The following is a 24,082-nucleotide window of genomic DNA, read 5'->3' as shown; positions in this document are numbered from 1 at the left end:
GTCGCTGTCAGTCTGTCTGTCTCATTGGCTGCTGTATGTCTATATGCCTTTTTTTCAGTCTAACTCCTTGGCCACTGTATGTCTGGAAGGTTTTTTTTCCTGAATTTATCCTTGGGCATTGTATTTTTTTCTGTTTGTCTCCTTGGCTGTTTGTATTTTTTTGCTGTCTCTCTGTCTGTCTACTTGGACGCTGTATGTAAGTATGTCTGTCTCCTTGGCTGCTGTATGTCTGTTTGTCATTTTTTTTCCTGTGTCTCTCTCTCCTTGTCCTCTGTGTTTTGTTATTTTTTCAATCTGTGTCTTTAGCCCCCTGTCCTTCTGTGACTGTCTGTGTGTCTCTCTCTACTTGTGCACTGTTGTTTGTTTGTTTTTTTCAATCTCTCTTTAGCTCCTGATCCCCTCTCACTGACCCTTGCGCGACTGCATGTAATTCCGGTTAGGTTTCCATGGCAACCCTGCTCGCGGGTCTGTGAGTATAGGGCCGTTTTGTCGGGTCTGGCGGCGCCGGGTTGGGAAGAGTCCTGGCTCCTTTTTTGGTTTGGGCCCGTGCAGAGGGGCTCAACAGCGCACAACCACCTTTCCTTCCCTCCCTCCATCAGGTGCAGTGCAGCTCCACCAATGTTAAAAGCAGCCGCGTCGAAATCGGAGCCCTGCCACTGCCGTAGCACTTCCCCCTCTGCCTTGGTCCCGCCCCTTCTCTGACATATGGGACCGCGGCAGAGGGAACTTGTTACGGTGGCGGCAGGGCTCCAATTTCAAAGCAGCTGCTTTTAACATAGGCGGAGCTGAACTGTACCTGATGGAGGAAGGGAAGGAACGGTGGGGCAAATTTGGTCAACGGCAGGAATTGTTTGGCGGACCAAGCACCGTGAAACCGTGAGGAAGGCCGCCGCAGCCTCGCAGCTAGGTAGGGGGACAACAATGGCGCTTATGCTCAAGCCCCCGCCGCAGCTCCTCTCTCGATCCTGGTGCGGTTCGAGAGAGGATTCGTGGCGGCGGCTTGAGCATAAGCGCGATTGTTGTCCAAGTTGCCGAGTTTGGTGACGTAAACCCGCGCATGCGCACTAAAAAAAAACGGGACGGATCAGGGAACACGTTTTTTTAGTGCGCATGCGCGTCCTACCATTTTATTATATTAGATATTTATCATAATCAGGAATAAGGATCAAATGTTTCTTCAAAACAAGTGGAGTGTTTCTGTGTCCATGGAAATTTGATTATGTCTTTCACACAGCTGGATAGGAGGAAGAGAACATGAGTCAAAATGTATGTAGAATAGAGGAATAAAAAAAAAAGTTGATTTCCACATCAAAAATGCACATATGGGAGTAATTTTATATATCTCTTTGCCTATGAAAGAATACTTTATACTTATAAAACTGCCCGGGGGTATTTACACATACAAAATATGGGCAGCCAATGCTCCAGGGGTTGAGGCTGGGCAAAGCTGAGGCGGAGTTGCAAGAGATGCAGACACCGGATACAGTTTCCGAATACAAACTCCTCTTACTCTCTGTAGCCCCTCAATATTTCTCCTCACTCATCTCCACCCCCCCCCCCTCACGCTCCCTCCGTGAACTCCGTTCATCGGGTAAGTCCCTCTTACCTGTACCCTTAAACATAGAAACATAGAAATAGACGGCAGATAAGGGCCACGGCCCATCCAGTCTGCCCACCCCAATGACCCTCCCTATCTATCTCTGCGAATAGATCCCACGTGTCTATCCCATTTGGCCTTAAAATCAGGCACGCTGCTGGCCTCAATGACCTGAAGTGGAAGACTATTCCAGCGGTCAACCACCCTTTCAGTGAAGAAGAACTTCCTAGTGTCACCGTGCAGTTTCCCCGCCCCTGATTTTCCACGGATGCCCCCTTGTTGCCGCGGGACCCTTGAAAAAGAAGATATCCTCTTCCACCTCGATGCGGCCCGTGAGATACTTGAACGTCTCGATCATATCTCCCCTCTCTCTATGTTCCTCCACCGCCAACTCCAGCCTCCGCCCCTTCTTTCTTGCCGCGCCGTATGCCTGGAACAGGCTGCCAGAGCCGATACGACATGCTCCGTCTCTGGCGGTCTTCGAATCCAAGCTAAAAGCCCACTTTTTTTGAAGGTACTTTCAACTCCTAACTCCCCCTCGCTGTCAGAAACCTAGACCGATCGTATCTTTCCTTCTGCTAAAAACTCCCTAACCCTGCGATGTCCTGCCTGTCTAAATTAGATTGTAAGCTCTTCTGAGCAGGGACCGTCTATTGAAAGTTAGATGTACAGTGCTGCATATGCCGTTCAGTGGTATAGAAATGATAAATGGTCGTAGCAGTAGAAGACAAAACTCAGAAAGACCATTTGTGCCTATCTTTGAGCAGTATAATAATGTGCCTACTGTCTGGGGGGGGGGGGCTCTTTTATATAAGCATAAATAAGTGCATTTAATAGGTACAATGTATATCCTCACATCCTTTGCAATGCAATTCCACAGTGAAATCTGCTCTCTGAAAATTTCCCTCTCTCAGTGCATCTAAAAAGGCCCCGAACAGAGTTGTAAATGCCCCTAGTTAGAGGACTGTCCGGGTTCCCGGATGGACTTTCCAAAACCTGGCAGTTTGTTCGGGTTTTTGGAATGCCCCAACGAGCTCCGGCCGCATCCGGAGGGCCACTGAGCATGTGCGGATGATGTCACACACATCCGCGCTTGCTCCAGGCCCTCCAGACGTGGACGGGGCTCGTCGGGGAAGACGAGAGGAGGCTTGGTGGGAGTGGGGGGGGGGGGGGGGGAGCGGAACAAGGTGGGACTGAGGCAGAACATTCCGGAACAGAGTGGGGCCATATGTCTGGGGGGTTTGGTTTTTTTTTGTTTGTTTTAAGTTTTTTATTCATTTTTCATATAACAACAAGTGTATCACATAAATTTATACAATTTCATTGAGTACACACTTGATATTCCTTCATGCATCACTGTAAATACAATGTATCATTATATAATCCTTTACTATAATATTGAAAAAGTATATAGTACTTAATAAGTATACCAACTATTACTCAAATTATAAACCCACCCCCTCCCCTTCCTTTGAAAATTGCATACAATACAACAAGATATAGTGATAAATTATTTATATTATGAGATGAATAAAATAAACCCACCCACATCCCCTCTTATCAAATATCTTATTATGGGAAAATTGTATCATTCATTGCAAAAGTCTGTTAATAATAATAACTTTATTCTTGTATACCGCATTACCATGGAAGTTCTATGCGGTTAACAGATGAAGAGACTGTACATTTACAGCGAAGTTACAATTTCGTTGATGTTATATTTACAATTTTAGATGATACATATTCGGTCAAGTTACCTTTACATTCTAGACAATAAATATACGGTGAAGTTATTTTGGCAGGTAGGTTATATGTTCGGAGTGGTGACATTTGCTATAAGCTCGATATTGCAGCTTTATAGATGTCGGTGTTACATGAGGCGGTAAGGGTCTAGGTGAGAGGGGTCAGAAGAGGAGGGAGGGGGGAGGAGGAGGGAGGATAAATCAGAGGAATTTGTCAAAAAGGTAGGTTTTAGTTAACTTCCTGAATGTTTGATAGTGGGGGGAAGTGGAGATGAGAGTGGAGAGGCATTTGTTCCATTTGCCCGCTTGGAATGCTAGGGATCGGTCAAGGAATTTTTTGTAGAGGCAGCCCTTCAGGGAGGGAAAGGAGAACAGGTAGGTATTTCGAGTACGAGAGGGGCCAGTAATTTCAAGGTGCTCAGATAGGTAGATTGGTGTATGGCCGTTTGGTGGAGGATGGGCTGGGGAGGACTTCAATGGCTGGGAGGGTGTAGATGGGCTGGAGTAAGTCTTAACAGAGATTTCGGCAGTTGGAACCCAAGCACAGTACAGGGTAAAGCTTTGGATTCTTGCCCAGAAATAGCTAAGAAGAAAAAAAAAAAAAAAAATTTTTAAATTGAATCAGGTTGGGCAGACTGGATGGACCATTCGGGTCTTTATCTGCCGTCATCTACTATGTTACTATGTTACTATGGTGAAGAGCCTGCTAAGGTTTTGAAGCAGAGGCAAGCGGATTTAAAGGTGATTCTTGCCTCTACCGGCAACCAAATCTTCTTGAACCGCTGAAAAATATGGTAACCCTACCGCTAGCAGGCTCACTTTTTCCCTCCAACTTATTCAAGTTATTTGTGTTGTAAAATTTGTTAATGTTGAAATGAATATATAAAGCAAGGAGTGGTCAGAATTTTTCACCAGCTTCAGATCTTATTCTCATGCTCGTGAAAATTAATCCCCCAGACCTTTCCTTTTTTGTGTGTGTGTGTGCATTGCCTCGGTATTTTCGCACCCAGTCCAATTTCCTACCTAGTAAACTGTAAAAGCAAATGGCTGCCTTACGTTTTCCTTTGATTTCCTCGGTGCAGGAGGTTCTGCGCACTCAACTTCCACCCAAGCCAATCCGAAGGAAGTTTCACCCTGAGGCTCAGATCATAGACAGCCAGGAACTCTCACCCACCCTCGGCGTCACTTCTTCAATGCATGTATCCAGACTATAGCCCCCTGCCCACAGGTAGGGAGATGTCAAGAGGGTAAACCACGACGGGTCCAAAAGGGCAGAAGGAGAGCTGACGTTTCTCAATAATTCTTCCCCCTTCTGTTGTGTGATGAGGTTTGCACCTTTCTATGTGTTGAACCTTTATCAGGCATGGAGCACATGTTTTATCTGAGGAAGCTGACTCAGCATTAAAGATCCTCTAAAGCAGGGGTGCCCAAAAGGTCGATCGCGATCGACCAGTAGATCTCGAAGGCAACGTGAGTCGATCGCGGAGCCGATCCCGGGCTCCGTGTTAGACTCGTGTTGCCTTCCGTTCTACCTGCTTCCTGACCCTGTAAAGAGGACGCTGAAATGCCGGGCCGACCAACGTTCCTCACTCAAAGTGAATTCTGACTTTGGAAAGGAAGTTCCGGGCCAGCCAATTGCTGCCTGGCTGGCCCGGAGCTTCCTCTCCGACGTTAGAATTGATGTCGGGTGGGGAAGGTTGGTTGGTCCGGCGCTTCAGTGTCCTCTTTACAGCAGCAGCCTGTTCCCTGATGGCGGCGGTGGCTTGGGGGTAGGGCAGGGAGACATAAAGACAGACAGGGAGACAGACAGAAAAGGGGCATGGAGAGAGAAAGACAGACATACAGAAAGAAAGGGGGCAGGGAGACAGGGGTATATTTGTCTATTTTTTCTATAGTTGTTACTGAGATGACATTGCATAAAGTCATTTGCCTTGACCTCTTTGAAAACCCGCGGAATATAAATGATAATTAACATTTTCTCTGCATACAGTGTGCTTTGTGTTCTTAAAAATTTTATTGTTGGTAGATCATTTTGACTTGGTCATTTTAAAAGTAGCTCGCAAGCCCAAAACGTGTGGGCACCTCTGCTCTAGAGCGCAGGTGTCAAACTCAAGGCCCGTGGGGTGAATCTGGCCTGCCTGGCCATTTTATGCAGCCTGCGGTACGATACAGCATTTTTATTACGCCCCGCCTCCCGGTGTTATCTTCTGTCTGGCTCCCTCTTCCTCACTGCCGAAGTTTGCATAAAGCCGTGGATGGCGGCTGCGGCTCCAACGCGTGTCTTGCGCCTGAACCAGAAGCCTTCTCTCTGACGTCACAACGAGCACGAGGAGCTGCTGTCCGTGGCTTTGTGCACACTGCGGTAGTGAGGAGGAGGGAACCGGCCAGAAGATAACACTGGGGGCGGCAGTGAAAACGCCACATCGGGCCGCATAAAACGGGCAGGCGGGAGCCAGCCAGAAGGTACCTTAGATAGATTGTGAGCCCACCGGGACAGTTAGGGAAAATGTTTGAGTACCTGATTGTAAAACCACTTAGAAAACCTTGATAGGCGGTATATAAAAACCTAACAAACTTGAAACTTGACACCCGCTGGAGGGAGGCACCTATTTGAGGCACAGCATGAAGGGAGGGAGACAATAAAGGTAGGGGGAATGATTTTATTTTCAATGTAGCGATTGAATTGTGTCAATTTTGAGAATTTACATCTGTGTCTGTATTTTGCACTGTTCAGGAAGAAATGCATTTGTTTCGTTTTCTCTGGGGTTGTACTGCATGCAGTGTCTTGAATCTTAGGGTTTCGTTTGAGTATATTAGTACCGTATTTGCCGGCGTATAAGACGACTGGGCGTATAAGACGACCCCCCAACTTTTACAGTTAAAATATAGAGTTTGTTATATACTCGCCATATAAGACTACCCCTTCTTCCGCACACCTTCTGCACAACAAATAAAACTTAAAAGAACATCAGAATTTATTTCAACAATTTTAATTAATTCACTAAAGCTGAATAGAACAATAAGCCCATGGGAGCTGCCATGCTATTTGTTTTCTAAACTGTTAACCAAACTGAAACTGTCAATGATAGAAGGAAGATAACACATAGAGGGAGAGAGCAAGTGCCGGGCAAGTCCCTAGCAAGTTTGCTGGCATGACAGTTTCCCTTTAAAAGCCTTCAAAAGCCTCCTGTTCGCCCCCGCAACTTCCTTAAGGGCTAGACTCCACACACGGCCGCAGGTGCGAGAGACGTAGTCAAGAGAAAAGGGGTGGGGCCAGAGCGCCGCTGCTTCCCGCTGCGCAGGATGAAGGAGCTGGCACCCTTGTCACACTGATGTCCCGCCATGTCCCCGCTGATGTCCCGGCAGGTTTACTAGTACCGTAAGCACCGTAAGGAGGTAAGGAAGGAGATGTTAGGGCATGTAAAGTAAGGGCATGTAAACAGTACCCGGCGTATAAGACGACCCCCGACTTTGGGGAGGATTTTAAGGTACTGAAAAGTCGTCTTATACGCCGGCAAATACGGTAATTTTAGTTTGTGGTCCTGTAGTTGCCTAGGGGTTATCTGTGTTCTATATGTGTAACCAAGGCCAGGTGTTCTGGTAGGAATGAATGTTTAGAAGCATACAGTGTGCTTTGTGTAGTATAATTTTGTGGTTAACCATTATGTGTTGTTAATAAGATTATATTGTGGGTTTGTATATATGAAAGCTGAATGGAAAAATGGTGTTACTATGAGTACTATTATGGGGGCGGGGTCTGGCCCTCGACTTAGCCCGTGTTTTGGATTTCGGCCGTTTTACACCCCTGCTCTAGAGTGAGCTGATTGTGTGTTCCTCTCTCTGGCAGACAGTCTTCCAAGCAGAAGAAGGCCATTCAGACAGCGATCCGGAAGAACAAAGAGGCCAACGCCGTTTTGGCCAGGTTGAACAGTGAACTCCAGCAGCAGCTCAAGGTGACGAAAGTGCCAAAATTCTAAATTACGAGGTCGGGGGAGGGGGGGGGGGCAGGATGGTAATCGGTGGCTTTTCATCACTGGCTAAAGATCCTGTCCCTCTTTGTAGTTCCTCTTGCAATGGCGTCGTATGGGTGAGTGGCGCCTGGGGTGGGGGCGCCCCCCCCCACCCGCTGCTGCGCGCATGACCCCCTTCCCTTTCCCCGTACCTTTTTAACCTTCCCCAGTGAGCAGCACGTCGGCTCGCCCTTTGATGTCACCTCCTAGGTGCGGGTCCCGGAAGTGGCGTCACAAGAGCGCCGATGCCAATGCGGGCAGCACCCTCATGCCAGGGAAGTAAAAAAGGTACGGGGTAAGGCAAGGATGGAGAGGTGCACCGCCCTTAGCAATTCGGCGCCCGGAGTGGATCATCCCCTCGCCCCCTCTGCCCCACCCACCCTTACTACACCACTGCCTCTTTGTAGATGAAGTTACCAGAACTTGGTTCTCCAGCTCATCTTCCCCCCCCCCTAATTGGTGAGGGAGGGGAAGGGGGCAGGAAATAGAGCACTTATCAGAAAATGAAATGTCTTTGGTGCAAAAGGTTCTCCATTATTTTGGCTTAAGAGTTTCTTATGTTTCAAACACGGCTTGAGGCACCTCCTCAGAAGCCTGTCCAGGCAAAGCTTGTGCCTCATTATGTAATGTAATTTGTAATGTAATTTATTTCTTATATACCGCTACATCCGTTAGGTTCTAAGCGGTTTTCAGAAAATATACATTAAAATTATAAGTAAGAAAAGTACTTAGAAGTTCCCTAACTGTCCCGAAGGCTCACAATCTAACTAAAGTACCAAGAGAGCTATAAGGGAGTGCAAAGTAAGAAAAGAGAAAAGATGAGAAAATAAACCATCTAACTGAACTGTGTGCTTTGAAAGATAGAAGAGAAGAGATATAGAGGAGGAACTGTTGAAAAAAGAATTTTGGAGAAATTTAAAAGATAGAAATAGAACAAAATGGTAAAGCAATGAATAAGATTACAAATAATTCATAAAACTGGAAAAAAAAAGTAAAAAACATTGACTTCAATCCACAATTTCAGCTTCCAGGAAAAGGACTTCTACAGGTTAGAGATTTGGATGATAGTTCCAGGCTGTCCATTTCTCCTCCTCTACGATGGTCTCCCCAATGCAGTCATTTCCTCTGTGAAAAAGCCATTATTTCCTCAGCACTTCAAAGTCTTCCCTTCTGCCTGGCTCCTGCATTGACCTGTTATTTGTAAGCTATGCGTGCATGGCGTTGGACTTTTTTTTAGCTAGACCTGTGTTTTAATGAACGATCATTAGGAGAAACACTCCCGCAGGCTCCTGTACGACTCACTGAAGTCGGCCATCTTTTCCTCGAGTTTATGGTTAAGGTGAGGGAGTTTGGAACCTGCATTTTAAAAAGTGACATGAAATCCCCGCCAGCCCGCCAGGTGGCTTCTGCCCTGTCCCACCTCCAGCCCCGCCCCATTCTGCTCTGGCTCCGCCTCCAGCCCTGTGCAGTTCTGCCTCTAGCCCCGCCCCACTCCGCCTTCCAAATCTGCCCCCGCAAAGCCTCCTCTCTTTGCTACGAGTGCCAGCCGCATCTGGAGGGCCAGGAGCATGTGCAGATGCGTGTGATGTCATCCACCCAAGCTCAGAGGCCCACCAGATGCGCCAGAGCTTGTAGGGGCTTTCCAAAACTGGACAAACGCCAGGTTTTGGAAAGTCCATCCAGGAGCCCGGACAGTCCACTCAAAATAGGACATGTCCAGGTTTTCCCGGATGTCTGGTAATCCTAGGTCTGGCCTCATTTGGGGTGGCTGCACCACCATGAACCTCTATGTAGGGTCACCAGACATCTGGAGGCCCTCTGCGTATGCATGGACATTGTTGCAATGACATCATACACACACTCACATGTACATGATATCATCAAGTCGATGTCCACACATGCATAGAGGCCCTCCATATGCGGCCCAGAGGTTCATGTGGGGGCGGGGCTAGGGCAGAATGGGGCTGGGGCCGAACAGGGCGGGGCCAAGTGACCTCTTTTTTTTATAAAGAGGAAATCTGGCAACCCTACCTCTGTTCTGCAAATGCCTGGAGACTTTTTCACCCGTCTCTCTTCAACCCCAACCCTTCTCCTTCCTAACTTTAACCAGAAGTAGTGACAGTTCTCAGCCTGGAGATCAGGGCTCCACCTGGAACTCTGTGATCACAGGCCCTGAATCTGGCCACTAGGTGGTGCTGTTACACAATGACCAAAATGCCCTTTCCTCCCTCAGGGCTGTGAATGCCACTGTTATAACATTCCCACATTCTTGCACCCCCCCCTCCTCCCATGTTGAACATCCTTCCCCCAACTTCCACCACTGCCACAAGAAATGCCCGAAGGTTGCAGCAGAGTTAATGCCATATATTAGGGCAGGATATAGTCAGATGTGTAATTAAACTCTGGAACTCATTGCCAGAGCAAGTGGTAAAAAGCAGTTAATGTAGCTGGTTTTAAAATGGTTTTGAACAAACTCTTCCCGGAAAAGTCTGTAAATCATTAAAGTAGGCCTGGGGAAAACCATTGGTTACTATGGAACTCTTATCAGATACGTGTGACCTAGAAACAGGGCTAGGTTCCCTTGGTCTGACCCAGTATGGCAGTGGTCTTCACTAATTTTTAACTCGGGCCTCTTTGGATCTGATGAGCTGAAGGAGAGCTGTTAAATATCTTATCATGCGAAGTCACAACATTGATACACAGTATGAGAACATAAGAATAGCCTCACTGGGTCAGACCAATGGTCCATCAAGCCCAGTAGCCTGTTCTCATGGTGGCCAATCCAGGTCCCTAGTACCTGGCCAAAACCCAAAGAGTAGCAACATTCCATTCAGAATCCTAAAGAATAGCAAGATTCCAGAATCCCAAAGAGTAAGAAGATTCTAGAATCTCAGAGTAGCAACATTCCATGCTACCGATCCTATGTCTTAATAACAGACTATGGACTTTTCCTCCAGGAATTTGTCCAACCTTTTCTTAAAACCAGCTACGCTTTCCACTTTTACCACAACCTCTGGCTTGGTGACTGGTGTGTGTCAATGACTACCACCCCAGCGGCCCACCTTCAAACTGTTTATTGACCATATCCTCAAGGAGGTGGCCATTATTTATTTATTGGCTTTATTAACCGCCTTTATAAAGAGAGTCACCCAAGGCGGTGTAGAGCAAGCACAATTCAACATAAAATGTACAATTTTATTAACAGCATAGCAGTAGTCAAAAGACCAAATATAAACAAATACAATGAGTGAGGTAAGCTCAAAATCTGCAAATTGAAACTTAATAATAGGACAACCATGAAACAATTTCAAAAGAAAAGTTCATAAACCGTTATTAAGATGGCTTAGAGAAATCCACTGCTTATTCCTAGGATAAGCAGCATAAAAATCTGTTTTTAACTTGGGATCTTGGCAGGTACTTGTGACCAGGGTTGACCACTGTGGGAAACAGGATACTGGGCTTAATGGACCTTCAATCTGTTCCAGTATGGCAGCTCTTATTTGAGCCATGTATAGAACAATCAAGCCATTGTGACATCACTGCTGAGGTTGGCTCTTAGGCATTGGTGGAATGAGACATTAAGACATCACAATCTCAGCTCTGGAATGTTGCTATTTGGGTTTCTGCCAGGTACTTGGGACCTGGGTTGGCCACTGTTGGAAAAAGGATACTGGGCTTGAAGAACCTTCGGTCTGTCCCAGTATGGCATTCTTATGTTCTAATGTGAGCCAAGTATAGGACAGTCAAGCCATTGTGACATCACTGATGAAGTTGGCTCTTAGGCATTGGTGGAATGAGGCTTTATGACATCACAATCCCAGCTCTGGAATGTTGCTACTCTTTGGGTTTCTGCCAGGTACTTGGGACCCGGGTTGGCCTCTGTGGGAAACAGGATCCACCTTCGGTCTTTTGTTCTTATTGCCTTAACATCGTAGGCAAAATGTCTCGGTCAATACAATGCTTTGCTTTTACCTCTTTGCATTGGAAATATAAGCTGGAAAGGTGGGGGTGGGTACAACTGATTTCCAAATTAGCCACAAATAACACATCAGGTGGACTTTTCTACCTGCACCATTAACTTTAGTGACTCACCATCCAAAATTGCAATTTCCTAGCAGCCTGGGTCTTTTATTCTGCTTCACGATCAAAGCAAAAGTCATTTGAAGGATTGCATCATGTTAATTTTATTTAGATTTATTAAGGATAAAGAGATTTGCCAGAGGCGGTATTCACAAAGACCAGTGCAAATGAGAAAGTCCTAAAGCCCTGGAATTATGAGTTTGAGGGGCACAGGGGCAGGGTGAGAGCGGAGAGTAGGGGGAGTGGGGAACAGAAAGGCACAGAAGGAATATCAATTTCATGCCCACTAATTCTGCCCTTAGGCCCTCCCAAAATTTGCTGCCTAGCTGTACTATTTTTTAGACATGGGCAAAGTTATTTGTAATTAATTAAAGAAAAATCCAGTAGCCAAATTAATTTTGTGTTCAATTAAAAAAAACCCCCAAAAAACATATTTTTTTTCCAAAAGAGGGCCTTTTTCTATGTGAGGCCCAAGGCAAAAGACCAAATTAAATATTAATTAGAAAAAGGAACATCATTATTTACAGAAACACAGAAGACACAATCAAACTTCCTCATATTAACCTAGAAACCCGAAAGCACTGCTTATCTTTCCCTCAGTTAGGCAAGGTATGTAGTATTTAACATATTATGATTGTAAACTTTGTAAGCCATATAGTTAATATATGATATATAATAATTTTAAATAAATAAATACATGCCTTAGTTAAAAAAAGTTTTTTAAATGTTATTTTTAATTCTTGGTAAAAACATATACAACTTAGGTAATGAATGTGACAAATTATCAGCCCCAATATTCAGCCAGTAGGAGGCAGCCTGGCTACCTCTCGCAGGCTGTGGCGATCCCAAATATTCAGTACCCGGGCTGTAACTGGCCATTGGCATTGAATTGCAAGTTTAACGTTCATTGCCATAGACTTAGCTGGCTAAGGCCTAACATGGAAACATAGAAACATGACAACGGATAAAGGCCAAATGGCCCATCCAGTCTGCCCATTTGAAGCATCCACCATCTCCTCCTCTCCCTATTAGCTAAGACTCTTAACATTTGCATCTCCTCTTCCTATAGGCTAAGGCTCTTTACACCTGCATTGTGATGTCATAGAACTTTATGGTTATAGGAACATTGTAACATGATAGCAGATAAAGGCCAAATGGCCCATCCAGTCTGCCCATCTGAAGCATCCACTATCTCCTCCTCTCCCTATTGGCTAAGGCTCTTAATATTTGCATTTCCTCTTCCTATAGGCTAAGGCTCTTTACACCTGCATTGTGATGTCATAGAACTTTATGGTTATAGGAACATTGTAATATGATAGCAGATAAAGGCCAAATGGCCCATCCAGTCTGCCCATCTGAAGCATCCACTATCTCCTCCTCTCCCTATTGGCTAAGACTCTTAACATTTGCATCTCCTCTTCCTATAGGCTAAGGCTCTTTACACCTGCATTGTGATGTCATAGAACTTTATGGTTATAGAAACTTTGTAACATGATAGCAGATAAAGGCCAAATGGCCCATCCAGAGCATCCACTATCTCCTCCTCTCCCTATTGGCTAAGGCTCTTAATATTTGCATCTCCTCTTCCTATAGGCTAAGGCTCTTTACACCTGCATTGTGATGTCATAGAACTTTATGGTTATAGAAACTTTGTAACATGATAGCAGATAAAGGCCAAATGGCCCATCCAGTCTGCCCATCTGAAGCATCCACTATCTCCTCCTCTCCCTATTGGCTAAGACTCTTAACATTTGCATCTCCTCTTCCTATAGGCTAAGGGGCTTATTCGTACTGCATGTATAACTGAAAGTTTTACAACACTGCCTAGACGAAACTTGGACGTTGTGACTTAGGCCAGTGTTCTTCAACCACCGGTCCATGGACTGTTGCCGGTCCACAGACATTTCCTGCTGGTCCACAGGGCCGGCACGTGCATCAGGCCCAAAACAGTGTTCTTCAACTGCCCATTATCCAGCATTATCTTCGGGCCGGCTCCCTCTTCCTCACTGACTCAGTGCACAAAAGCCACGGGCAGCGGCTCCTATGCGCATCCTGCGCCTAAACTGGAAGCCGCCTCTCTGATGTCGCAGCGTCAGAGGGAAGGCTTCCAGATGAGGCGCAGGACGCGCAAGGAGCCGCTGCCCGCAGCTTTGTGCACTGCATCAATGAGGAAGAGGGAACCGGCCTGAAGATAACACCAGGGGCGTCATAAAACGGCCAGGCGGGAGCAGGCCAGAAGGTAAGGCACAGCATGGAGGGAGGGAGACAACAAAGTTAGGGGAGAATGATTTTATTTTTGAATTGAGCAATTGAATTATGTCAATTTTGAGAATTTCATCTGCTGTCTGTATTTTGCACTGTTAAACTAAAGACTGGGGATTAGGGGGAAGCAGGGGGAAATGGGTAGGGCTCGGGCATGCCCAGTGGCGCCCGGGCACTGCACGTGCTCAGAGAAAAAAAAAAATAAAAATCTCTCTGAGCTATTGGAGAGCTTATCCGTAAATTGGGAGCTGTTGGGACAACACCCATATGTGGCTGACTCATCCTGCTTGTCCTAGGAGAAATGCATTTGTTTCTATATCTCTTGAATCTTAGGGTTTGTTTGTATATATTAGTACTTTTAGTTTTTGGTCCTGTATTTGCATGGGGTTATCTGTTTTCTGGTAGGAATAAATGTTGAGAAGCATACTGTGTGCTTTGTGTAGTTAAATTTTGTGGTTAACCATTATGTGTTGTTAATAAGATTATATTGTGTGTATATATGAAAAATGAATGGAAAAAATAGTGTTACAATTAGTTCTAGGGGGGGCGGGGTCTGGGGCAGAGATGGGCGGGGTCTGGCCCACAACTTAGCCCAGTGTTCTTCAACCGCCGGTCTGCAGATTGATGCCAGTCCACAAAATAATTCTTCTGTTTCTGCTGGTCCATCTAAAATCAAATCTAAGTCACAAGAAGGCATCCAAAGTGACCAGATAACTATGGTAGGGACAAAGTACAGACCCCTACACACTCCCCCATTGATCACTGACCCCCTCCCCCCCCGTCATAAAAATTGTAATAACAACTTTACATATCTACCTCCAGAACATCAGCACCTAGCAGCCTGGCATAGGAAAGCCTAATAGAGCTGCACAGAGGTGGCTTAAGTGGTCTGGGGGATAGGCTAGTGAACCATGGAGAGGAGGACCCAGGCCCATAAGTCACTCTAACCACTACATGCATGGTGAAACATGTGCACCCCCAAAACTCCCCAAAGCCTTATGTACTGCCATATAAGTGGCACCTGCAGCCATAAGGGCTATTGGGGTGGTAGACAGGTGGGTCGAGTCAGTTCTGGGGGGTGTTTGGGGGGGCTCACCTTGACCTATAAGTTTGTTGTGGTGAGATGTGTATATGGCACCCTTTTTGTGAAGTTCACAGCAGTGCCCTGTAAGGAACCCCACTACTCTAGTGCAATGTTTGGGTGTTTGCTTACTCCGCTCACATCCAAAAGGTCTTTTTCTAGGAGTTTTTGACTTGGACAAATTTTTGAATGAAAATAGGGTATAAAGATGGACTACTTAGCGGTCTGGACAATCAGATGGCTGGATGTACAGTTAGACGATTTTCAAAAAAAGAAATATGTTGGACGTATTTTTCGAAAATGGACCTTTTCCCATGTCTGACTTTGGGCAACTTGCGACATAGACCCAAAACGGACTTAGACCTTTTTTTTATTATGCCCCTCTAAGGCTCTTTACACCTGCATTGTGAGGTCATAGAGCTTTATGGTTATAGAAACAAGACGACAGATAAAGGCCAAATGGCCCATCCGCAGCATCCACTACCTCCTCCTCTCCCTATTGGCTAAGGCTCTTTACACCTGCATTGTGTGGGGGCAGGGTGGAACGGGGCTGAGCTGAGGGTGGAACAGCAGAGCTGAGCCAGAATGGGGCAGGGCCATGTTTCCTCTTTTTTCAAGAGCAAATCTGTTAATCCTCCAATGGGAGGACAAACAAAAAAAATCTAATTTAAAAATTTTTAAATGAGAAAAATGTTTTTTTTTATTCAATAATTTTCATTGTTTTAAAAATAAAATATACAGAACAAAATCTTACAAAGAATATCATCTCAACTCAGTTAATACATTGTCATACATAAAATGTTTTTAAAGCAGCATGAAACAACCTAGGAAATGTTTCCTATCGTAACTGTGAAATTGACACAAGCTCAGGGTTGCAAAGGGACAGTGATCTTGCTACGTATTTCACCAATATTTTTCTTCCTGTGTCCGTTTTCTATTTCTCTAAATCTCCAGGAAATTCACCACGAACGAGTTGCCCTGGAAATTCAGCTGGAGCAGCTCCGGCCTGTCACCGTCCTATGACCTTTGTTCAAGCGCTGCACCGAGAATGGGTGTACTAAATATCAGCCCCCCTTCCAGAGTGCTGCTGAGAGCAGTGAGGTGCGGCAAATAAGGTGTTCCCCAACCTCTCTGATCCCGTAGTCAGCAGAGGACGAGAGAGACGGAATGCTGTCCAAGGTGGGAGACAAACTGTGGAGCGGGCAGCCTGGTTCGACTGCGTGGTTGGACTAGCGATGCCATGCAGTTTGTCACCAAAAACAATCATCGTAATTCAATAAAAGCGTTGATGCACTTTATTTCAAGAATTCTTGATGTTTCAGGACTTGACCGGTCATGACATCCAAACAGCGCCGAAGGTTCTTTGCCTGGGGTTCTTCTAAAATTCTAATAAAGAGAAAAGTTTTTAGAAAATCAGGCAAAGAGTGAGAGTAGCTGTTTTTTTTTCTTTTTTATATATTCAATTTTCTATAATGTTCTCCCAGGGGAGCTCAGAATGGTTTATGCAAATTTATTCAGGTACTCTCCGTCCTGGTGGGCTCACAATCAATCTAATGTACCTGGGGTAATGGGGGGATTAAGTGACTTGCCCAGGGTCACAAGGAGCATCGTGGGTTTGAACCCACAACCTCAGGATGCTGAGGCTGTAGCTTTAACCACTGCACCACTCTAGAAATCAAAATGTAGCAAAAGTGAGCCAAGTCTAGGACAATCAAGCCATTGTGACATCACTCATGAGGTTGGCTCTTAGGCATTGGTGGAATGAGGCATTATGATGTCACAATACCAGCTCTTATCAGATGCTCTAGGGGAGTGGCTAAACAGCTTCTGAAACAATGTAACAGCGACATTCTTAACTGGTAACAGATTTATTTATTTCATTTTCTATACTGTTCTCCCAGGGGAGCTCAGAATTGTTTACATGAATTTATTCAGGTACTCAAGCATTTTTCTCTGTCTGTCCTGGTGGGCTCACAATCTATCTAATGTACCTGAGGGCAATGGGAGGATTAAGTGACTTTGCCCAGGGTCCCAAGGAAAAGCGTGGGTTTGAACCCACAACCTCAAGGGTCTGAGGCTGTAGCTTTAACCACTGTGCCACCCTCTCCCCCATACTATCATCTTAGTGATCGGGTTTCTCTGCCTCCCTCTGAGTAGGGTTTCCAGATTTTACTCCCATAAAATCCGGACCCATAGCACCGCCCCCAGTTCCACCCATCCCTGCCCCATTATGCCCATGTCACACCCCGTTCTGCCCCAGCCTCGCTCCCCCCAGACCCGCCCCCCTCAACCTGTTCTCATCCTGGGGACCGCGTCGGGAGGGCGTCTGGGCATGCAACACTATGATGCCACCGTGATGTATCCGCAGATGCCCTCCCGACGCGGTTCCGAGGCGGAAGCTTTTCAAAACCCGGACCAAGTGCTGGGTTTTAAAAAATCCAGACGCCTGGTAACCCCACCTCTGAGAATAAGATTGTCACGGTGGTGGGCAACGGAGATCTTTCTGAACATGTGTGGGGATCTGACACAAGAATGCATCTTGCATAGGTTCACATGTTTTATATTGGGCTACAGCCAACAGTTCGAAGAGCTCATGCTTTACTACTTTTTTGCCAAAACCTTCCCCTCTAAAAGTCTCTTCTAGAAAAGCTAGAAAAGTTATAAGAATAATCAGATTTGGGGAGGACTCTTGCGGTTATCCAGCTCTTGCTACCTTTGAGTGAATGGAACCAACGTTTCAGCCACTCTCCTTGGCTTTCTTCAGGGTAGCACGATGGCTGAAACAGCGGTTCCAGGTACTCAGGGATGACAGGACCTGAACAACTGCGACAATCATGATGCAAATTTGAAGGTTTTAATCATTACACGTCTCCCTCCGTATTCGCGGTGATAGGGGATCAACAGGCCCGCGAATACAAAAAAAACTGCAAATAACTTTTTCATGTTATTCGCGGTTTTCTATTAAAAATCATCGTGAATATGGTGAAACCGCGAGTAACAAAAAAGACCACCTATCCAAATATAGTCAGACACAGCAATATTGTTATTTAAAAAAATTTCTATACCAAAATATACATGCATAATTAACAGAATATACATGCATAATTTTAAGAACATAGCAAAATAAAGCAAACCTTAAAAATTCATAGCTAAAATAATGATAACATAACTTTGCATAAGAATAAAACTTAGAGGTCTTGGCTAAAAATTAATAACATAGAACAGTTTTTTTTCAGAGGTCCTTTTATAAAAAACTAAATAGTATTATCACTAAATTTATTTGGCTGGGTAAAACTGCTAGAATAGCTTTAGTGTCATTGCAAAAACCAATTGTTGAGGGTGGGGTAAATTTCCCAAATTTTTACAGAGATCATCAAGCTTATATCATGCGGCAGGGTATGTATTGGATCCTTCCTGAGCTCATGGAACATCTTCCTGATTGGCTGTACTTAGAATGTCAACTCATGTCCCCAATGCGATTGTTTCATGTTCTGAGTATAAAGTTACCTAGATATGTTAAGGACAATAGTATTTTATTTGATACATGGAAAACATTGAAATTTATTAATAAATTAACGGATGTTCCAGTGGAAAAATCCACTTATCAATCCTTATGGTTAAACTCTAAGATTCAAATAGATGGGTCTGGGATCTCCTGGAAGCATTGGATGCAGGCAGGCATTCGTACATTGGATGATGTTATATCTAATGGGAAACGGCTGGATTTTTCACGGCTCCAACAATCATTTGGAATTTCAAAATCTCAAAATTACAGATGGTTGCGGCTGAAGCAGGCCATTCGGCCATTCGGAGTGGGTTCCCTGAATTTTAAAAACGTATAGTTTGCAGGTCCTATGCTTCCAGACAGTTTTGCTGGGACATCAGGCCGCCAGGCGGTATAAATTAATTTCTGAATTTTTGAAAAGAAACCAAAAAATAGTCTTAGAGAAATTTGGAGCACTGAGATAAAGCAGTACATTTCTGCATCTCGATGGCCACGAATTTGGACTCGGAGGATGAGATGGACAGTGTCAGCATCTATGAGACAAACATGGTTTTTCATATTGCATAGAACTTTTTGGACCCCTGTTCTAAGTCGAATAGATGCTGGCATTGTCATCTTGACACTGGGTCATCTGTTGTTCTATTGTCCTTTAATACTTAAGTTCTGGAAGTCGATATTTGGACAGATTAATGCTATACTTGAGGCATCGATTCCTTTGACATATGAGGCAGTCATATGTGGGACGATGTTACATCTGAAGCCCTCATTGGACAGATATAGAGGGCGGCTTTTCCGTAGCCATACAAATGATTACGCGTAACTGGAAGAACTGGGATCGCCTTAACTTTAATTTTCGGTGGGCAAGTTTATGCTTAACTTATAGATTTGAAAAAATGAATGCAGATATAAAGGGTCATATTAAGAGATTTAAGTTAATCTGGGGCCCTTTGATATCTTTTATGGATGCGTTGTAATTAGTTGTTTTTTTTGGGGGGGGTATCCTGTTGGTATATTGCACACACACCCAGGGGGAGGGAGGGTGGGAGAGAGATATTTATGTCATGGTTTTATTCTCTTGAAAGGTACTGGTTGGGGGCTTATCATGCTATGGGGATTTTGATTGATTATAAATGCATATATGAATAATGCTGTTTGTGTAGATACTGTACTGCATTTTTGTTAACTTTGAAAAATTAAGAAAAGATTTAAACAAAAAAAAAAATTAATAACGTAGGGCCAAAGGTATGTCTAACAGAAAGCATCAACAAATAACTGTGTTTGAGTAATTTTCTAACTATGCCCTTCTCACAACAATTCCATATCTGCCCTACCAAGGAGTTCCAAAACTTAACTCCTGCACAACAAAAGCTCTTTGTACCAGTATCAACCAACCTTGAATTCACAATAGAGGTCTGCATGGAAACGGGGATCACAGGAATCCTGTGGGTCTTCTGGCCCACGGGACTCCCACGGGGACCCCCCTCTAGCCAACGGGACTCCCACAGGGATGGAAGGCTTTGGAAGCAGGGTTCGTCCATATAATATAATGGACACGTCAGCCTTAGTAAAAGAGGGGGTTTATAAGTTAATTACCTGAACAGAAAACAAAAAAAGGGTTCCACCAAAGAGATTCCACAAGGAAAACAGCAGAGCAAACACAAAAGAAACTGGAATTGCTGATCCTGTCAGAAGTAATTGCTGCTTTTTATGGGGACGGGCGGGGATGGAGGTAATTCCTTGTGGGGACAGAGAGGATCCTGATGGGGACGGAGAGGATCCTGGCGGTGACGGAGAGGATCCTGGCGGGGACGGAGAGGATCCTGGTGGGGATGGGTGGGGACAGAGAGGATCCTGGCGGGGACGGGTGGGGACGGAGAAGATCCTGGCGGGGACGGGTGTGGATGGAGAGGATCCTGGTGGGGATGGGTGGGATTTCTGTACCCGTGCAACTCTCTAATTCACAGTCATCTTCATTTAAAATTAGTGCTTATACTTTGGTGTGTAATTAATCACCTGTTTAACTCATCAGTGCTTGGAAAAACACGCAAAATTTTTCTACGCACTCATGGATGACGTAATTTGGGGGGAGGAACCAGAAAGCAACAAAACACGGCAAATAATCAAAATTGCAAGTGCAGAAACCGCGATTACGGAGGGAGAAGTGCAGTACGCTCAGGGGTCCTTTTATCACGCCGCGCTAGCGGGGTTAGCATGTCGGACATTTCAACACGCACTAACCCCCACGGCCGGCTAAAAAACTAATGCCTGCTCAATGCAGGCGTTAGCGGCTAGCACGGCAGGCAGCTTAACGCATGGACTATTCATAGAGGCCCAAATACAGTATATAGTTCCATATGTTGTGTGCGCACGTCATGTTTCATGTTTATTAAAATTTGATGCAAACGCTTATAACATAGTTTCAAAGCGAATATATACAAATACTAGTATTTTAGCCCGTTACATTAACGGGTGCTAGAATATATGTCTGTTTGTCTTTATTTCTGTCTCTCTCTCCCTCCCACTGTCTGTCTTTCTTTCTATCTATCTGTCTCCCTGTCTCCTATGCAGCAGCATTTCTCTCCCCCCACTTCCCTGTGCAGCAGCCACAGCAGCATTCCCTCCCCCTCCATTTCCCTGTGCAGCAGCATTTCCCCCACCCTACTTTCCCTGTGTAGCAGCAGCATTTTGATCCTCCCCACTTCCCTGTGCAGCAGCCACAGCAGCAGCATTCCCTCCCCCTCCATTTCCCTCCCCCCACACCACTTCCCTGTGCAGCAGCAGCGTTTCCCCTACCCCCCCTTTCCCTTCCCGCGGTCTGGCTGGCTCTCTTAGTCCCTTACCTCCCCCCTTCCCTTCCCGCGGTCCCGACAAACCTGCCGATTCCAGCAGCATCTGCAGCACTCTACACACGCTGCTTCGGAGCCTTCTGCTGCCCTGATTTACTCTGGCACGTCCCTGATGACTTCATCAGAGACGCGGCATGACAAATCAGGGCAGTAGAAGGCCCCGAAGCAGTATGTGTAGAGTGCTGCAGATGCTGCTGGAGTTCAGCAGGTTTGGAGTCGGGACCGTGGGAAGGGAAAGGGGGGGCTGCAAAGGACTAAGTGAGCCGGTCAGATGTCGGGAAGGGATGGGAGGGTCTGCACGTCAGTCAGCTTTACCAGTATTTGAATCAGAGTCATGGCGTTTTTCGGCCATTTGCAATTTGTGAAGAAAACCTTTGCCTTTGAGTTGCTCTTAAAATCAAGCAGGCGCCCTCCGTTCAGCCATCCAGTGTTTTTCAAAGTTTTTACAGGCACTTCTGTGGAGTTTATAAAAAAATATATATATTATTTAAAGTTTAAAAAAAAGTTTAAGATTATTTCGTTTATGCTTTCAGAGACTGAGCCATCTTTACAGCTTACTCAAGTTTCCGTCTCGTTTCCCTGAAGCAGGATCGAAACACCGCGAAAAACTTTAGTAAGGGAGCCAGCCAGACTGTGAATGCGGGGCCACTGTAAGCTGCATATGCACTCTTGCCGGCCACGGACATACGGATCAGGGAACACGCCGGTAAGAGTGCGCATGCGCGGCTAGGGTTTTATTATATAAGATAAAAATATATATAAATATAAAAAAGGGGTAACAGGAACATTAACACATATACGTTAACAAAATAGACATACTTATAGAGAACAATGGGAAAGGGGGGTGGAACTCCAAAATTTTAGAAAAAGATAACAATGAAGGATCACATAATAGAGAGGGGCTAAAAGCTGAAGCAAAAATGTTTTTAAAAACTCCAGAAAATCTACAAAAATGAATTTGATTGGTGAATTTTAATTTTCGAAAGCATCTTTAAAGAGAAACGTTTTCAAAAAACTTTTAAACTTATCTAGAGCGGATTCATTCTCCTCTAATATATCCAGGCAAAGAATTCCATAATTGAGGCGCAGCTACTGAAAATATTTCTGCTCGTCTCGTGCCGATAATTTTAAGAGATGGTACTGAAAAAAAAAGTTTTCGGTCAGAGGACCACAGAGGTCTAGATGGAGTGTAAGGGATCAGTAACCTGTCTAAAAAGGTAGGCAGATTAGCTTGGTGGGTTCATAGACAACCTCGCGAAAGACAAAGGTGTGCGCCATAACTGAGCACAAGATGGAGGTGCGCGCCAAAGAAAATTACAGTTTTTAGGGGATCCAACGGAGAGGTTTTGTTGGGGAGCTCCCCCAGTTTACTTAATAGAGATCGCGCCGGCGTTATGGGGGGTTGTAACCGTCCATATTTTACTGCAAACTTAACTTTTTCCCTAAAAACAGGGAAAAAGTGAAGTTTTCAGTAAAATGTGGGGGGTTACAACCCCCCAAACCCCCCACAACGCGGTGCGATCTCTATTAAGTAAAGTAGGGGGGTTCCTCCCCCACGCCCCCCCTTCGGAGCCCTAAAAACAGTAATTTTGTGCGGCGCGCACCCCCGCGCTGCGCTCAATTGTCTGGGCGCGCCTTTGTCCCGGCGCGCTTTTGACCTGACACCAGCTTGGTGGATCTTAAATGAAAGTAATGCTATGGGGTATTAGTAGCCCATGAACATTTCTTAAAAGAGGTGTTACATGGTCGTATTTTTTTGAATTTGTTATGATTTTAATTGCAGTATTAGGTTGACGTCTCCTTATTTGTTTTTGGGTGATGCCTTTTAGTAGAGAATTACAGTAATCGAGTTTCGAGATAAGAGATTGGATAAGTATATTGAGTGATGGTTCTAATACTTTGGCTAATGACCTGATCATGCACAATTTGTAAAAACCGGCCAATTTGAACTCATAGTTAGGCTTAAAATACAAAATAATATAAATGAAATTACAATGCTGGCCTACATTGTAAGTAATCAACAACAACACACTCCTGATTTGCCAAACAAATCCTAAACTAGAAAAAACAAGGAAGGCAACCAAGGATCGACAGGCCCATCTGAATCTCAGGGAACAATACTGGATTTTTCAATTACAATCTGTTCAGCCGAATGGCCTTAACGAAAGTGTGGGATGGAATACCATTGTTTAATAGGGTTTTGGCTCCCTTTGGATAATGGATTTTGGATGCAGTGTGAGGTGTGCGTGTGTGTGTGGGGGGGGCGAACTTTTTTGATTGTGGTGTTCCCATTGGTGGGTGTTCCTTGTTCCCTCCCTCTTTCTTTTTCTTTTCTTTCTGTTTTGTGGTTCTGATTGTGTTGAGTGCTGGCACAGCATGATTGGTTGGTTCATGCATGATGTCACCTGTGGATCTGTTTTAGCCGGTGTGCTCTCCCTCCCGGGCACCCCGCCCTCCAGCCGTCCTCTCTGCTCGTGTTCTGTTGGAGGCCAGGTTCCTGAAGAAGGGCTCCTCCCGAAACCAGCGCGGTTGAACCTTTCCTCCTGGCGCGGTTTTTCCGTTTGTGTGACAGTTTTGGATAAGTACTGCTTATTTTTGGATATGTTTTTTACTTTTTGGTATGGTTTTTGATTTTGTTTGTGATTTTGTGCGTGCTTTTTGAGGGGGTTTGGCTGGCAGGGTTTGTGTGGGGGTCGCTCAGGTTGTTTGTGTTGAAGTTTCATTTACTCACTTTGATGGTTGATTGGTTTGATTCTTGCACACACAGGGCGCTCGATGATGGTGTGCGGGTGGAGGCTTATGGCCTTGACCCAGAAGTGAAGTGTCGGAGCTGCGCTCCTATCACTGAGGGTTCGCACTGAGAGCGCCCTACAACATTATACAGTGTGACATGCTTTTTGACATGTCACACTGTATTTGGCTTGTAAGTTGTGAGCCACGTTTGGCACTTTGAGCTTCT

At 45.2% G+C, this 24,082-nt stretch overlaps 1 protein-coding gene across 2 annotated transcripts in view; it reads left to right on the top strand.

Annotated features, from left to right (window-relative positions):
- The window catches only part of REPS2 (RALBP1 associated Eps domain containing 2), a 233,833-nt gene extending 217,763 nt beyond the window's left edge, over positions 1–16,070 (top strand). The window contains exons 18-20 of one of the 2 annotated variants that reach the window (XR_004539739.1): positions 4,422–4,567; positions 7,187–7,292; positions 15,727–16,070. Coding sequence is in view for 1 of the 2 variants with exons in the window: in XM_033947429.1 (XP_033803320.1) it covers positions 7,187–7,273 (87 nt within the window). In the remaining variant the exon portion in view is untranslated. The remainder of the gene's footprint in view (positions 1–4,421; positions 4,568–7,186; positions 7,293–15,726) is intronic. The other variant, XM_033947429.1, reaches the window with a different exon arrangement.
- The last annotated feature ends 8,012 nt before the right edge of the window (positions 16,071–24,082 follow it).

The sequence above is a fragment of the Geotrypetes seraphini genome, chromosome 6, assembly GCF_902459505.1.
Source record: "Geotrypetes seraphini chromosome 6, aGeoSer1.1, whole genome shotgun sequence".
Taxonomy (NCBI): Eukaryota; Metazoa; Chordata; class Amphibia; order Gymnophiona; family Dermophiidae; genus Geotrypetes; species Geotrypetes seraphini.
Note: the sequence above shows the minus strand (reverse complement) of the source record. Positions and strands in the feature narration are given on the sequence as shown.